General features: G+C 26.4%; 1 protein-coding gene across 1 annotated transcript; it reads left to right on the plus strand.

Moving 5' to 3' along the window:
* Positions 1-1,808: 1,808 nt before the first annotated feature.
* On the plus strand, positions 1,809-15,091 carry LOC132924774 (uncharacterized). Its single transcript, XM_060989220.1, has 15 exons — positions 1,809-1,838; positions 3,192-3,282; positions 3,388-3,507; positions 3,604-3,720; positions 8,382-8,501; positions 8,563-8,819; positions 10,065-10,227; positions 11,104-11,197; positions 11,368-11,533; positions 11,620-11,930; positions 13,296-13,473; positions 13,535-13,809; positions 13,874-14,042; positions 14,114-14,452; positions 14,535-15,091. Exons 1-15 carry the CDS (start codon positions 1,809-1,811, stop codon positions 14,946-14,948), a joined length of 2,844 nt encoding a protein of 947 aa, XP_060845203.1. The 3' UTR covers positions 14,949-15,091.
* Positions 15,092-16,278: the final 1,187 nt, after the last annotated feature.

Genomic DNA, 16,278 nt, shown 5'->3' on the forward strand with positions numbered 1-16,278 from the left:
TTATGATTTATATTTTCAATTTTTCTTGAATATGGGTAAGCGGTGTACGTGTACTTGTGCACACATACTACACAATACACGAGCCGCCAATGAGTAGTATTATTTGAATTCAATTATAAATCAATGTATACGATGAAAACTGATTCTGAGCGAAGACCATTTATCAGCGTAAATATTTAATATAATATAATACAATAATAAATAATAATAAAATATTTCAAATGTTTTTATATTAATTTATGTTTCTATAATTATGTTATAATATGTTTCTTTAATTAATAAATCGTATACGTTATGAGTTATGACGAACAGCTTCAATTCATCTTGAATAACAAGTAATAATATAGTTAAAAAAATTGGTCTATAAAAATAATAATATCTTTATTTTTTGCTTGGATTAACAGATTATAATTTCCATATTATTAACTTTTTTTCTGTCCACCTACAACAGTGGCGTAGAAAGACTCGTTAGCGCCCCTGGCAAACCTAGGAAAATGCGCCTTTAAAAAAATTAAAAAAATTGACGAAAATACGGAATGATATTTTTTAACATTTATTTTTTATATATATAATTAGGAAATACAACATTATTTAATTATCAGTCTAGCAAATTCATGTTCTATGGATACAATTGCCATGCTTGTTAGTCTCTCTTGTCCAATAGTTGATCTTAAGTAATTTTTTATTAGTTTAAGCTTACTAAAACTTCTTTCACAACTAGCAGTTGTTACTGGAATAGTGAGAAATATTCTTAACGCTATTTCTATGTTAGGATAAATATCTTGTAAGTTTTGTTTATGAATAAATTTTAATAAATCAATCGGTGCAGCCATTTTGAAATTGGTCATCAATGCAGAAGCCTGGTGTTTAAAACATTCCATTTCAGAGCATAGCTCGAATCCATTGAGATCCTTGTCGTATTTGATTGCTAAATCGTTAGTCCATTTTTTAATTTCATCAAAATCCATTGAAGATAGCTTTACTATGGCAATACGATTACCCGCATCGTATGCATTGTAATACGCACTATCGTCACTTTTAAAAATAAAATTATTGATATAATATAGACGACAAATAATATATTTATATAATACATAATATATTTTATAGACGGGCCACGGGCGATCCGATAACGATAAGCTCGATGTTCATTGTTCACACACACACAAGCACGCACCGTTCCATCTAGTAAAAAACGAATTTAACGATAAACAAGATAAACAAAATCATACACATTTCAAAATGTATAGCCGTATAGGTATCAGGTAATATAGAAATGTCATTTTGAAAGTAGAATAAAAATAAGTACCAATTTTAAAGCATAAATTTGCGCCCCTTCATAATTTGCGCCCCTGGCGTAGGCACAGTTCGCCATACCCTTGCTACGCCACTGACCTACAACTGCAATATTAAAGTATTATATTAAAGATATGACTTTATATTTAAATATTGTCAATATTAAACTTGATTTTATCAAATTGTTGGAAATGTTTTTAAATATTCAATTTATTTTTGAGTATTAATTTTCAAAAAGTTAAAAGCATTCAAATTTCTTAAAATTCAATAAGTTCAAGAATCCATCTCACTATTATGTAACATATATGTTTATTTGCATATAAACATTATTTCTTATGAATATTTCATCAGTGGAAACTGTTAACTTCCGAAATTTGTTACTACATATTGTATAATTTATTTTTATTTCATATCCTTATTTTTATTATTTGTTTTAGTTTTAGCTCCTTGTTAGCACTTATAAATTCAAATATTAATAATATTTTTTTAATTTTGTATTATTCTAGATACCAATGAAGAGGAAGAAATCTGCTGGTTTAAAAGTAATTAACAAAATTGTATATCATAATTAAAAATTATAACTACCTACTAATACTATGCATCACAGATTGTTTAATAATACTTAATTTAACAGTATGATTTAAACATATGTTAATTTTATATAAATTTGCTATACCAGGCGATCTTTTTTTCAATTTTTTTTCTGTTAACAAGTGGATTTTAGTATGCTGAAAACAACGGTAAATTCAGAATTTTGCTGTAACTAAGTTTTAATATTAATGCAATTTCAAATTTCATATTTAACACCTGGTAAAGTAACTTGGTTTCAGTAATTTTAATTGTAAATTTAAAAAAAAATGTTCTATTTTATTATATATATATATATGTATGTAGATAAATAAAACATATTATACAGAGTTAATTATAAAAAGTAATAATTAATAAATAGATCCTGTATGTTTATACACTAAAAACAACCCTTTTAAAAAAAATTTATTCATTTAAAAAAAAAAACAATTTTTTTGTACTACATTTTTTATTTAAATTTCATTTGAGACTATTTCATTGTAGATTGTTATTGTTGCGCTAATGTTATTGTTGCAAAATTAACAACTTCTGATTTTAATCAATTTGTTTAACTATATAACTATTGTTACTATTTGAATTTTTCACCTCTACGCTTAATTATTTATTTTCTTTTTACTGTATTTAAAATTTAAGATATATACAATTTTATAAAGCATTTTGTTTTTTTTTTTATGAATTTAATAAAACACTAGTTATATTCTTTATGGTTAGACATTTTTTATATCTTTTAAAATTCAATATTCATTTTAATATACCTAATGTTTAATAATATGTAGAGGATGATTTCTATGTTGGTATGTTGAAGGATTTTTATTATTCATTTTAGTTGTTCAAAATTTTTAAGTTATTATATCCGCTTTTTTTATTATTTTAATAGATACAAATAATAATGGTTTAAAAAATGAGTAACTTAATGGTAAGTTAATAAATACATATTTTATTTTATGTAAAACACTTTCTGTTAAAGTAAAAATTATGAATTGAACTACAAAAATTCAATATTACAAATTTAGTTTGTATTATTTTAGTACAGATTAATTCTTATTAAATAACATTCAATTTAACATTCACTAATCCTATTAAATAATGTTAATATAATAAAACAAATATATAATACAATAACAATTAATATTTTTTACTATTAAACTTAGTATAATTTGCATAATTTTTGTAAAAACACAACTTTATTAAATTAATAAAATTTAGTCTAGATTAGGTTATATAATAAATTAAAAAATAATTTTTTGCTGTGTTAATTGTATATTTTATGATCGGTTAAAAAAAAGTTTTAATTTGTTTATTTTTAGAAAACCAATAATCTTTTAAACCTAGAAGCAAATTTTATTGGATTTGATATTGATGATGAAGTATTGATAAGATTTAAAAATAAGAAAAAATGTAAGTTTTTCAATCATTATAATATGTTCACACAGCTTTTATATTTAACTTAAAATTCAATGTTATTACAAATTTTTTTTATAAAATTTGTATGGTTGTATTTAGTATTAAAAATGGAACTTAGTAAAGAAACAGGTGAGCCTATGGAAGTAGAAGAGCCAACTGACAGTCCATCCATTGTTCATAATAATCATGTTAATAAAAAGAAACAATCTAAATCAAGTAGTAAGTTAGAAAAATTATATTTGTAAACCTGTTTATATTCTTTTGTTTTATAACATGAGTAAAACATATATGTATTATTTTTTAATTAATTTATAGTATCAACACCAGGACCTAATGATATAAAGAATAATCGGTGTAATAAGAGGCATAAGAATGATAACACACGCAGTGATACCTTAGAATCTTTGAAATTACATGTTCCGCCTTCTTTAGGTAAGTGGTAGAAATGTATAATACATGTATCGGAAGACATAAAATCTCCCAATTCATTCTCACATGGTACACAAAATTTTCCAATTCATTCACATTAAATATATATAATCACATTAAATGTTAATTTTTATAGATGTTATTAACTTAATTTTTGATATATTTATTGCTAATCTTTCTTGACATATTAATATTCTTTGTTTTATGTACATCCATCATATATCCTACAAACAATCTTAGGATTACCAACATAATATTATAATATATTTTTTAAAGTTAATAAATAAGTAGTAAAATAAGATAGACAAATGGGTATCAATCTGTTGTATACAGTGTATCTGGTGTACTGTAAAACAGTGCAAATAGGTTCAAAATATAAATAGATTATATCTTTAAAAAATTCACATTCTTTTATAATTTCATTGGTAGAGTAAAATCTATAATTTACATAAAAATTTAAGTCACCACAATTAAAAATTATGAAAGATAATAAAATAATTAACATGGTTAAAATACACTATTTTGTCCAAATTTAATTTATAAATATATTTATAAAAAATAATTGTATTTAAATATTTTTAAGACATTTTTAATTTAATTTCAAACTACTTATGATGAACATTGAATTTAATTTTCATACTTCAGCTATACAAATTGGAGAATTTAAAAATTTTTGCTATAAAATACTTAACACGTTCGCGGTCAGTTACTGCTATACCAGTAATTTCATTTTTTTTCAATTTTTATGTAATTGGTCACTACTGTTATAACAGTAATTTACAAAACTAACGAAATTGGACATTACTGCTCATACAGTACTGTTTTTAATGATATTATACGAAACTAGAAATAAGACTGACCCATTACGTATACTTATATATTTGGGCACGTAACATTATCACACAATAATATTATTCCAAATGTGACATGTTCTATTTTTACATTTTCTGGTGGAATTTTCGTTTTTATGTTGATATGGATGTTGTTTGCTTTGTAATTATATGATATTATGATACAATAATATTATTATTAAAACGTTTATACGGAAAACGATTATAGAATAACAATTTAGTCGTGTTTTGGACGCAAGACAAAGCGTACGTCATTATTTTCGTGTTAATGATTTACTGTGTGATAATTAAAAATGGCTAATAATTCTAAAAAAGCTATTGAAGAGTTTTTAGATGAAAGTTTTGAAGATGAATCAGACATATCGAATATGTATGATTCTGATGCCGACCCGGAATATCGACCAGGTGAGAATAATACTAATATTAATTTTGCTGGGCCATCACAAAGCTTACAATTAACAAGTGCAGACGATCCATCAGCCGATGAATCGTTTTCCGAAAGCTCAAGTGATAGCAGCGATGATGAACCTGTTGATAATAGTAATTTAAGGGTGAACAATTATTTAGACATTCCAGACTTTGGTTTTAATAGTGATTCGATAGGAATAAAACTAGAAATTAATGAAAGTGCTCATAATAATCCAATTGAAATTTTTAAACAAATTTGGACCGACGAAATAACTGAAATATTTGTATCTTCTATTAATAAATATGGTGAAAATATGAGTCTCCAATGTCGTCCTCACAATAAAGGAAGTAGATCTACGCATTTTAAGCCAACAACCTCTGAAGAAGTACATTTTTTGGCAGTGTGTTTGCTTGGAGGTTCCATCAAATTTTCGGTTGTTAGAGACATGTTCTCTAATAACCCATTATATTATCATCCTATTGCTGGTCACATTATGTCAGGACGGAGATTTGAGAAATTATGTAGATGTTTTAGTGTAGAATATGCAAATGATACGAATCCATTGGTAGGCCCCATGAAAAAACTTTATCCAGTATTTGACATGTTAATTCAAAACTTTCAAAAGTCATATTTTCCCGATGAAAATCTATCAATGGATGAGTCATTGTTATTACATCGAGGTAGATTGGTATGGCGTCAATATATAAAAGGAAAAAAAGCTAAATATGGTATAAAATTCTATGAACTATGTACTCATGATGGTTACGTTTTGAATGTCGATATGTACAAAGGCAAACAAACATCGTCAGCAGTTGAGGAGGGGGTATCAAAAGTTGACAATATCGTCTTAACCCTTATGAAACCGTTTTTAAATAAAGGGCATAGCCTTTACATGGACAATTTTTATAATAGTGTAACTTTATCAAATATTTTATTAGAAAAAAAAACCCACACAACTGGTACTCTGAGGTCCAATCGCAGAGGAAACCCAAAGGAAGTAACCACTAAAAAATTGAAACGTGGTGATCATATTTGGAGACGCAACAAAAATGTTTACGTATCCAAATGGAAAGACAAACGCGATGTTTTATGTTTAACTACTAAAAATCATCCAAAAATTATACCATCAAAAAACAAATACGGCATACTCAAAAATAAACCAGCAGAAATAGTGGACTATAACAACTGCATGAGTGGCATTGACCGCAGTGATCAAATGGTCAGCTATTACTCGTCTCCGAGAAAATCGGCAAGATGGTATAAGAAAGTATTGTACCATATGTTAGACATTACTACATGGAATTCATATTTTATTTACAAAAAACATTTTAATACAAATTTAAGCTTTAAGCAATTTCGTGATCAGCTAATTAAAAATTTGATAGGACTTCCAATGCAAACTACAGCAACAGATCTATTTAAAATTAAAAAAACAAAAATTCAAGCACCTGAAAACAATCACTATGCAGAAAAAATTCCCATACCACAAAATTATAAAAGACTCACATACTTTAAAAATTGCATTCAGTGTTACAAAACTAAAATACGAAAACAAACATCATTTCAATGTAAAGTCTGTGGTAAACCTCTTTGTCCTGGGAGATGTTTTGAAGAATGGCATAATTATAATCAATAAGAAATAAATATTTGTTTAAATTCACTTATGATATTATCAATTTTATTTATATTTACTTATATTATGTTTTAAATTAATTTGTATCATGAATCAAGTTGAAATCATGCAATAAAAATGTTTTTCTCTTTATATTTCTAAAGTTTGGTATTGATTTTTAAAATAAAACTCAAGTTCAGTTATTATTTTATGGTTTTGAATTTATTTTATACTATTACTGTTATAACAGTAATGTCCAATTACTAAAAACAAAAATATGCAGCAGGTCAATACTTCTATAGCAGTACTAAAATATTACTGCTATAGCAGTAATAAAAAAGTGCTTTTCTGATGTAGATACATAAATTATATCAAAAAGTGAGGTGTCCGTGAACGTGTTAAATACTTGCAGTTGACAAATTTTTATAATTTTGACAAATTTTGTAATTATTTGAGCTTTAAATGCATATAAGAAAAATTGTATATACCTATATAATTGTATAATGTTTATAAGAATAACTTATCTTAGGCCCTGTATCATATTTTTAAGAATTTAGACCCAGTGAATGATCAATATTTATAGAAAAATAATTTAAATATTTTAATGCTTGTGAACAGCTTAATAAGTGTCTAATTATTTTTAAAATTATATCATGTAAGTCCAAACTAAATCAACTTTTCTATCCAAAACCACCCATTTTATCTTCTACTTGTCATAAACAAAAAAACATAAATTTAAAATCAATACATAAATTGCTCTGCTTAGAATCTAAAATAAGTACAGAAAACCTGAAAACATATTATATTATGTTTATACCTAATAATTTATTTATTTAAATTAAAGAAATTAAAACTACATTTTTCCCAAAGAGAGAAGGTATGCTAATGAAAAAACTAGGTAAAATTATGTTCTGCGTGTATCAATATCATAAATAAAGACTAAATTGATACTGATATTTTTTTTATTAGACGAATGAAATTCTAATAAATATTTAAATTTATTTGACTAATTACAGCATTTATTTAATTTTATGTTTAAGTTCTTTGAATTTTTTACATTTTGATGACTATTGTTTTTATAATTATGTATGTTGAATTTAATTGGCTAATTGTATTAGTGATATTGTCACATTTAAGTTACTTTTACAGAATATAATTTTTAATTTCTATGTTTAAAAAAAAATATATCAGAATTATTTATATTTTATTTTAATATCTAAATGTCAAATAATAAATTATTTTTTGTTAATGGCTCATTCTATAAAAGTAATTGTTTTTAAATTTTTACACATTTTTTTTTTATTAATTACCATTATCCTTCTTTTATTTTAAATTACGATTGCTAATCTTACTAACCTAGTAAAATAATAATAATATTGTGTAACGTGTTAAAGTTTTAAAGAATAGATACATATAGATTAAACGAACAATACACAAGTTAAATTAAAAAATGTGTTGGTATTACAACATGCGGCACTTAGAACCACAATATTTTAGTGCATAATTATCAATTAATGTAAACAACATTAAATAATAAGATAAATATGTTTATTTTACTACTCTATATTTATAATAATATTCCTATGACATTTCAGATTTAAAGGCCAACAATAAATCATTGATGTATCTTATGTTATACAAATAAATAGTACCTATTATATTTCGTATTTGGTATAATATGTTTCATACTTTGTTCAAGGTTTTCTAAATATGAATAAAGATAGAATTTAATCATAAATATTATTACAAAACAGTTTTGATATATTATGTTAATTGATTTTTAATGTTTTAGAACTTACCACTCCTACATTAAGTTTAATTTCTTCTTCTAACACTAAAACGCGCCATAGTAGAGACAATAAGATTAAGCCGAATATTAGTAATAATATTTTTAAACTTCCATTTGAGCATGGTAAGTAAATTAATTATTAATGATTTATTTTGGTGGATTATCTGTGATAAATATTTTTCAGGATGGAAACGAGAATTAGTATACAGAACGTCAGGTGAATCTGCTGTTCTTAATCGGGCACATAACAAAGCTGATGTATACTATCATTCTCCAAATAACCAAAAACTACGGTCATTACGAGAAATTCAGGAACAATTGAATATCTTATCTGATAAAACTTCTCTTACTGTAGACTGTTTTACTTTTTCAAAAAAACCAATTGGCGTCAATGATAAATCAAAAGAACTGATCAGAGATGCACATTTCAAATCATTTAAGGTAATAAAAACAAAGCTGCATATGAACTGAGTCCTAGTATAACCTTTTATTACGAATTGAACCACATTTTGTTTTAGGGTATATAGTATATACCAATAAGTCCAATGAAATTATAGGTATAATACTAATTGAGTCCATGTTTTAATATTAATTGAGTCCCGTCAATTAAAAAAAAAAAAAAAAATTTCCTTCCTATTTTTACAGGCTTAGGACTGTTTGTAACAAAAAAATCTACAGGTATGGTTAAAAAGGATTTTTTTTATAAATATTTCATAATATAAATATATAATAAAATATTAGGGTATAATATAAAATGAATAATTTGTGTATAATTAAATAAATATAGATAATGATAAAATAACATTGTTTATATTGGTAAAAATGTAGGTGATAAGCATTGTTTATATTCAAATATAGGTAGTTTGATTGCAACAGCTGCATTTGATGCCCGATATCTTTTTCTTTTTCTTTTATATAATTTCTTGTATTAATTATAGGAAATTAGGAAAGCTTCTAACTTTTATATACATTTCAGTTTTCACATTGTACATTGTACAAAATGTTTATAAATTGTTAAATGTTTGGATGGGATGAATAAAACTATATAAAATTATATTTTACTCAAAATAATCCTCGGACTCAATTCGTATATGTCCCGTTTATACTCGGGACTCAATTAATATATTTTTTTCCCCGTTCAGGTATAGGACTCAATAAGTATACAGCGAAAAACAATTTTATATTTAATTTATGTTCTTTGTATTTACCAATTTATTTTATCGTCAAATAACACTTGAACATGAAGTTTCATGAAAAAAAAAATTGGTGGAGGAGAGTTATACAAATCGTAGTAAAGAGTGTATAAAACAATGATAAAATAATTTCTAAGTTTGTGTAATGCAAGACAGTTTTGAGAGGAGCAGTTTGACCACCCTCAAAGTACAGCTTTAAATTTGTATACAATTTTTTAATTCTTATTCCTTAGTTTTTTATTGAATCCTGAACATCTTAAACTGAGAATTTCAAACAGTTATAATTTTAGTAAAAATTGTTATTTGAACAATTTAATAGTTCAAATTTCATCAAGTTTGGAATGTTCTAGTATGGAAGTAAATGTGATTTTTTTTACAATGGATCACTCACTATGCACATAACCACATGACTTTTTATGCATAAACTCTTCATATTTTATACATATAACTGTTAAAAAACCGAGCATTAACAATTATCTTCATATATTTTTAGCACGACACTACTGCTGGTGGTGCTGTTCAACCTAAAAAATCTAAAACACCTAAACAGCGCTCACCATTTGATTGTGAATTGACAGGTGATGGCAACAAAAAGTCTGCTAGTAAAATGGTTTTTAAAAATGGGAAGACTTCCTCAAGATCAAGATCCAAAAAAGGTAAATATAAATATATTTTATTATTTAGCTAAACATTTAAACTTTTTTAAATGTAAACTACCACAAACATTTAATACAGGTAATTATGTTGTTATGTTCTAATATAAAATAATAAAGATTTAACAATTTGTATAATAATTTACCACTTAATTAATATTTTTATTTTAATTTGACTCTCAAGTAGCACTGACAAGTAGATACTTATTTCCCATCTCTTGTCAACATATGAGTATACAACTAGTAAGTTCAAGGGCATAGGCGCATAGCCATAGTTCAGACCCCTCCCGAAATTTTTTCTTGAAATAAGATTGAATAGGTTTAAATGACTATTATATTTAAAACTTGTATAATATAAAATATTTATACTCTAACCCCCCCCCATATTTTTTCTGGCTACGGTCTTGAGTCAAATCCAAATCAAATCAATTAGCTATAAAATGTCATTAGTATTGTTTGTCTATAGTCTATACCCATAGTGTGACGTCATCTTAATAAGGAATTGATTTTAGTTTAGTATACCAATTATAATATTAAAATTTGTTTGTAAATTAAATTTAAATTTATTTTAAATAAAAAACCTATTTTGAAAAATAAATGTTGATACGCAGAATTGTTGATAAATTAGAGTATGCACCTTTCTTAAATAATGCATCTCATTGTGAAATTCGAAATTGAGTACACAATCCAATCTATCTATGAAATATATATATTTAAATTAAATTCTATTCCATATATTTAAAATTGCATGTAAATATGATAATTTCATATTCAGTGTAACTCTGTATGTATTTATTTGCTTAATAATCTGAAAATGTACAGTTATATATTTTATTGTGCTATTTGAATATAGAATTAATGTTTTACATTATTACATAGGGAATTCAAAATTAAAGAAGCTGCGAGCTATTCAATCTATTGTATCGGGAAAACTTTATCTTAAACTTGAGATCGTTGATTTTATGAAAAAACGGTAAAATATTGGCTTTATTTTTTATTTTTTTGCTTAAACAATTTTTTGCTTATTATTTTATTATTTGGCTTCACAAATATAATACAAAATTAAGGGGTTGTAATCCTTATGCTTGCTTCTACATAATCCTTCCTCAATCAAACCATATTATACGTGAATGATAAAAATAGGTTGGCAATATCAGATAGGAAAATCATCATGCAGTCTCGTTGTGGTAAGCCGTGCTCTAATATTGATGTGCCTTGCTCTTTAGCGTGTACTCGTTGTCTAGTACAGTATCATTCAGAATGTGTCAACATAAATGCTCATTTAAAAATTGTTGGTTATGTATGTTTAGTAAGTGATCATTTTAATTTTCATTATTAATTTTTTTCATCTATAAAACTGTTTATTCCATTTTTTTATTAATATTTTTTACTTAGGACTGTCGAATTAAAATGAAACAAAGAGATACTCGTATACAGTCATCTAATACTTTGGTTGTTGGTGCTACTGAACCGGAGAAACTACGCGTTGAACCGATTCGTATAAGACAAGTTCATCAAGCACCAAGTACGCCAATTTCTAAAATTGAAGAACCACATTATGAAAATGATGAATATAGAGATGGAAATGTATTCAAAACTAAAATGGTTGATGGTACTTTTCACGAACAGTATGTTTATGAAATAAAACAAACACGAGAACCTAGTTTAATGACTTGTGTTATTCAAGAGCCCAAAAATTTGGAAGAGTAAGTTAATATTTAATTTTCCCTATCCTTTGGGGGAATGTAATAATGGACCAGGCACACAGTAGCGTTGGTCATTGGTCTTGCTTGTATGAATGAGTGTAAGTTAATTTCGTATTTTTTACTGCTTTAATCATTTGGTTATGTTTGTTTTTAGATTCGAGTAGGAAGTCAACCGTTCCTATATTCCTTTTAACCCCTATTTGTTGTTTACTTATTGTTTCATACAATATGTTTCAAGGCCTAATTTTGTTTGCATGTAAAACCTAGTGGTCTTTATATATGCCTGGTCAGGAACATAATTACCATGCACTTTGGCTTTGGGGAGTCACTGATTTCTTGGTTTAGATTATACCTTTCCAATAGATATAAATATAACGTATAATCCCTCTTGGAGGCCACTTGTCTCCGGTTTTCTTCTCCTTATTTGTAAACAACGTTAAAAAGGTCATAAAACACTGCCAATTTCTCTTGTTTTTCGATGATATAAAATTATTCCATCGTATCAGTACTCCTCAGGATTGCATCCTTTTTCAAGATGACCTCAATTCCTTGGTTATATGGGCTGCTACCTACGGGTTAGATCTCTGTATCCCTAAATGTATATTTATGTCTTTTTAGCGTTCTCCTATATGCCTTTTTAATGTTAACTATTCTATATCTGGTGTCCTCCTTCAACCTGCTGGCGCGTCTGTAAATGATTTGGGTATAACATTTGATCGCTGTCTTAGGTTTAATGCACACTTAGACAAAATGTCATGTAATTCCATGAAAATACTTAGGTACTTGCTCAGAATTTTCTGCTCATTTGTTCGTTCTCTACTTGAGTATGGGGTTGTAATCTGGTGTCCAACAACTATGAATCATAGCTACGAACATGAAAGAGTCCAACGCAAGTTTCTGAAGTGTGCATCTTTCCGGTTATCAATTGATTGTCCTCCTCATGACTACAACCCAGTACTTTTCCGCCTGGGCTTGATCACGCTGGCTGCCAGGAGAGTTGAAATATCATTATTATTAGTATCATTATTGGAAAAACTCATTGATGGTCGAATTGACTAGCCAGTTCTTTTAAAAACGATCAATTTTAAGATCCCGACTTTTAATTCTTACTTTATCTTCCCTTTTCATATTCCTTTTTTTCTGTGAACTATTTACAAAACAGTCCTACACCACGCAAGATTAGCGAACGAGGATCCATCGTTTCTATTGGGGGGCTAAACCATTTATTTATGTAATGTTCACAATGTTTTGTATTTTATACTATTACGTTTAATAAATAAATAATTAAATATTTAAGAATGCTTTTATATAATTAGATCAATAAAATCATTACCTATATACTGAATTTTTTTTTTAATTTTACAGGAATTCTGAAATGAATGGTTCATTTAAAGAAATGTCAACTCCTTTGGCATCCATGCAAACATTAAGCTACATGGTTAAAGCATTGGGACACGTTTTTAAATATTTAAATACACATGAGCTTTTATCCGCTTCTAGAGTATGTACCGCCTGGAATATAATTGCAATGAACAAGTCATTAGTAAGTATAAACTTATAATTGTTCACAATATATTTTTGCTAATTTATTCAATTATTTTTAGTGGCAAAATGTTCGTTTAAAAAATTCTATGGTCTATGACTGGGAAAGGTTTTTAGACTCTATTGATCAACAAAGAACTGATACTTTAGATACTAGACGAATGTCGATACCTGTACAAATTCATAAAATCAAAAATTTTTGGTTGCATTTTTCCAAAGCAATGAAAAGAGCACAGAAGTTAAAATTCATAGAATTGTATAGATGTCCTATCCATGTAGTTGAAGATATTATTCACTCATTACCTCAACTTGAAGTACTTAATGCAACTTCAATAAAGTAATAAAGAAAATAATAGCCAGTTTTTTTTAAAAATTATTTTAATAATTGATTTAATTTTTAGAAATCCAAATGTAACAAAAAAGGCGAAAAATTTCAATGATCTTATGGCCCTAAACTTAAATTATTTAGGCCAAATGACAAAGCTCACTGAGTTAAGACTAAAAGGTTTAACTGGAATTACATTAATGCCATTGCCATCATTTGAAAATTTAATAAATTTAAATAAATTTGTAAGTTTATTAAATAACTTAATATTTATGGAAAAACAGTTATAATATTTATTATGTTTTTTATTATTTAGTCATTAACCTCTATAGATTCATTTCCAAAAAACATCTGTCAGAGTTTGAATACTATTACTGATAACATAGAGTTTTTAGAAATTGGTGATTGCAATTTATTATCAAAAGATTTTGCCGTGTCACTAAAAAGATTTGTCAATTTGAAATCGTTGAGATTGGAAAATTGTTACGGTAAATGGGAAAGTTATGCACAAGACGTTTTAACTGCTATTAGGGGTCTTGAAAAGCTCACTATTCTGGAATTGGTAAACATAGAATTCAGTAATTGTGTTGAAGATGAATTGGAAAAATGTGTTGGCATTAAAGCTTTACTGATTATTCCTGCTTATATGAGCAAAGTATGTATACTTAATATGCATTATATTATTTTATAACATCTATTTATTTATATTCGATATTATGATTGTCTTTATTTTTTAGTCTGCAACTACCAACTGCCACTTGATTGACTGCCTCGAGAAACTCTCCAAGACATTAACACACTTGGTTTGGGGATTGACACGTGAATTACTCATCGCTACTGACTTATTTATAACTCAATATCAACGAAACCAGCATAGTATTGGTTATAATTTAGAATTATCCCATACCAAAGAAAAGACCAACTACATACCTATTCTAAGGACAAGACATCCCAGACAGCGACCAGGAGAAGAGTCTGCTCCCGAAAAGGACAAGAATCAAGACAAATCAGATGACGTTAATTTACTTTCAATTCCTGCTCTAGAGAAATTGTTAAATACAATGATGCCGGATGCTAAAACTAGGGTAATTAAGGTTCCTTTTTCGAGAACAGTTAGAGTTTATTTGAGTGAACTGTTTAATGATCTTTGAATTAAATGTTTAGTATTCATTTGTTTCTTTACATTAAAACCATTTCATATTATGATTATATTTTTGTGAGCATGAAAATTTTTTTATTGTAATTCAAGGTTGAAGATATTAATAACAATTTAAATTATTAGTTATAACTTATAATGCATATCGCATATGTATTATGTTTTTCTGTATGTATAATAAAACTGATCATTAAGCATAAATGTTATCATAAATTTAATAGATTAATAATTGTAATAATTTTATTTCATTTATAACTCATTTTTGTTTCAAACTTAAGTATTCTGTATACTATTTATAAAAAAAAAACAATTCACACAGTATATCATTCTTAAAACTGAAACCAATTGTCTTTAATTTAGATATGATTTTATTAGTTAATTAACTTTTTTTTATAAAATAAATAATTCAATTTCAATAACTGACTATGTGCCTTGCTTAAATACAAAATAAAACTTTTCAAGCAATTGGTAAATAAATAACCTAACTCTTTTTTGGTTATAATACTTTAAATTGATACGTAAGTGAAATTATATTTCAAGTTTTCACTTAGTATTAATTGTTTATTATTCATATAAAATTCTATATTAACTTGTATGTTGATGAAAATAATTTACTAAAATATAATTTATATAAATTTACTGTTTCAAAAATTAAAAATTGTATGTAAAAATATTTTGTTAGCGTCTATTCTGGAATGTTCGGCGGAGCGCCTATCGGGTCTTCGGGATTACCGATTTGATAACGATCTGGTGTTTCCGTCGAATGTTCTAGAATTGACGAATTTAATTGTTATAAATATGGCAATCGCAAAATGAATCAATCAGTGGATTGATTGATCTTCCGTTGCACCGACGCGTTTTATATAACCTAAACCAAATCAGCCAACAATTTTAAGTTTTCTACATTAGTATTATTCAGAACTTATCTATAACATAAATAGTTGTTAGATAATATAATCATTCATACAAAATTTATATAAAAGCTATTAATACTCATTTTGCATAAATTTCAAATTTAACTTTTATTGTATGTTTATAATAATATGACTGTATGAGGCAGTTAAATCCATTCAACAAACAGTTGTCTTAGAACATTATTATATTTGTAACCGTTCTGATGATAAAACTATTTGAGTAATTCATATAAATTAGAGTGATTTAGTTATAGTCATATTACTCTAATATAAATATGCAAATGCATAATTATCTGTGTTTTGTAAATCTATATTATCAGTGGCGGCTCGTGGGTACTGGTGATGGGGGTGTGACTTTAATTATAATACATAAATGCCCCTAGTCATAGATATAACAAATTGTCAAATTAA

Source organism: Rhopalosiphum padi, chromosome 3 (assembly GCF_020882245.1).
Source record: "Rhopalosiphum padi isolate XX-2018 chromosome 3, ASM2088224v1, whole genome shotgun sequence".
Taxonomy (NCBI): domain Eukaryota; kingdom Metazoa; phylum Arthropoda; class Insecta; order Hemiptera; family Aphididae; genus Rhopalosiphum; species Rhopalosiphum padi.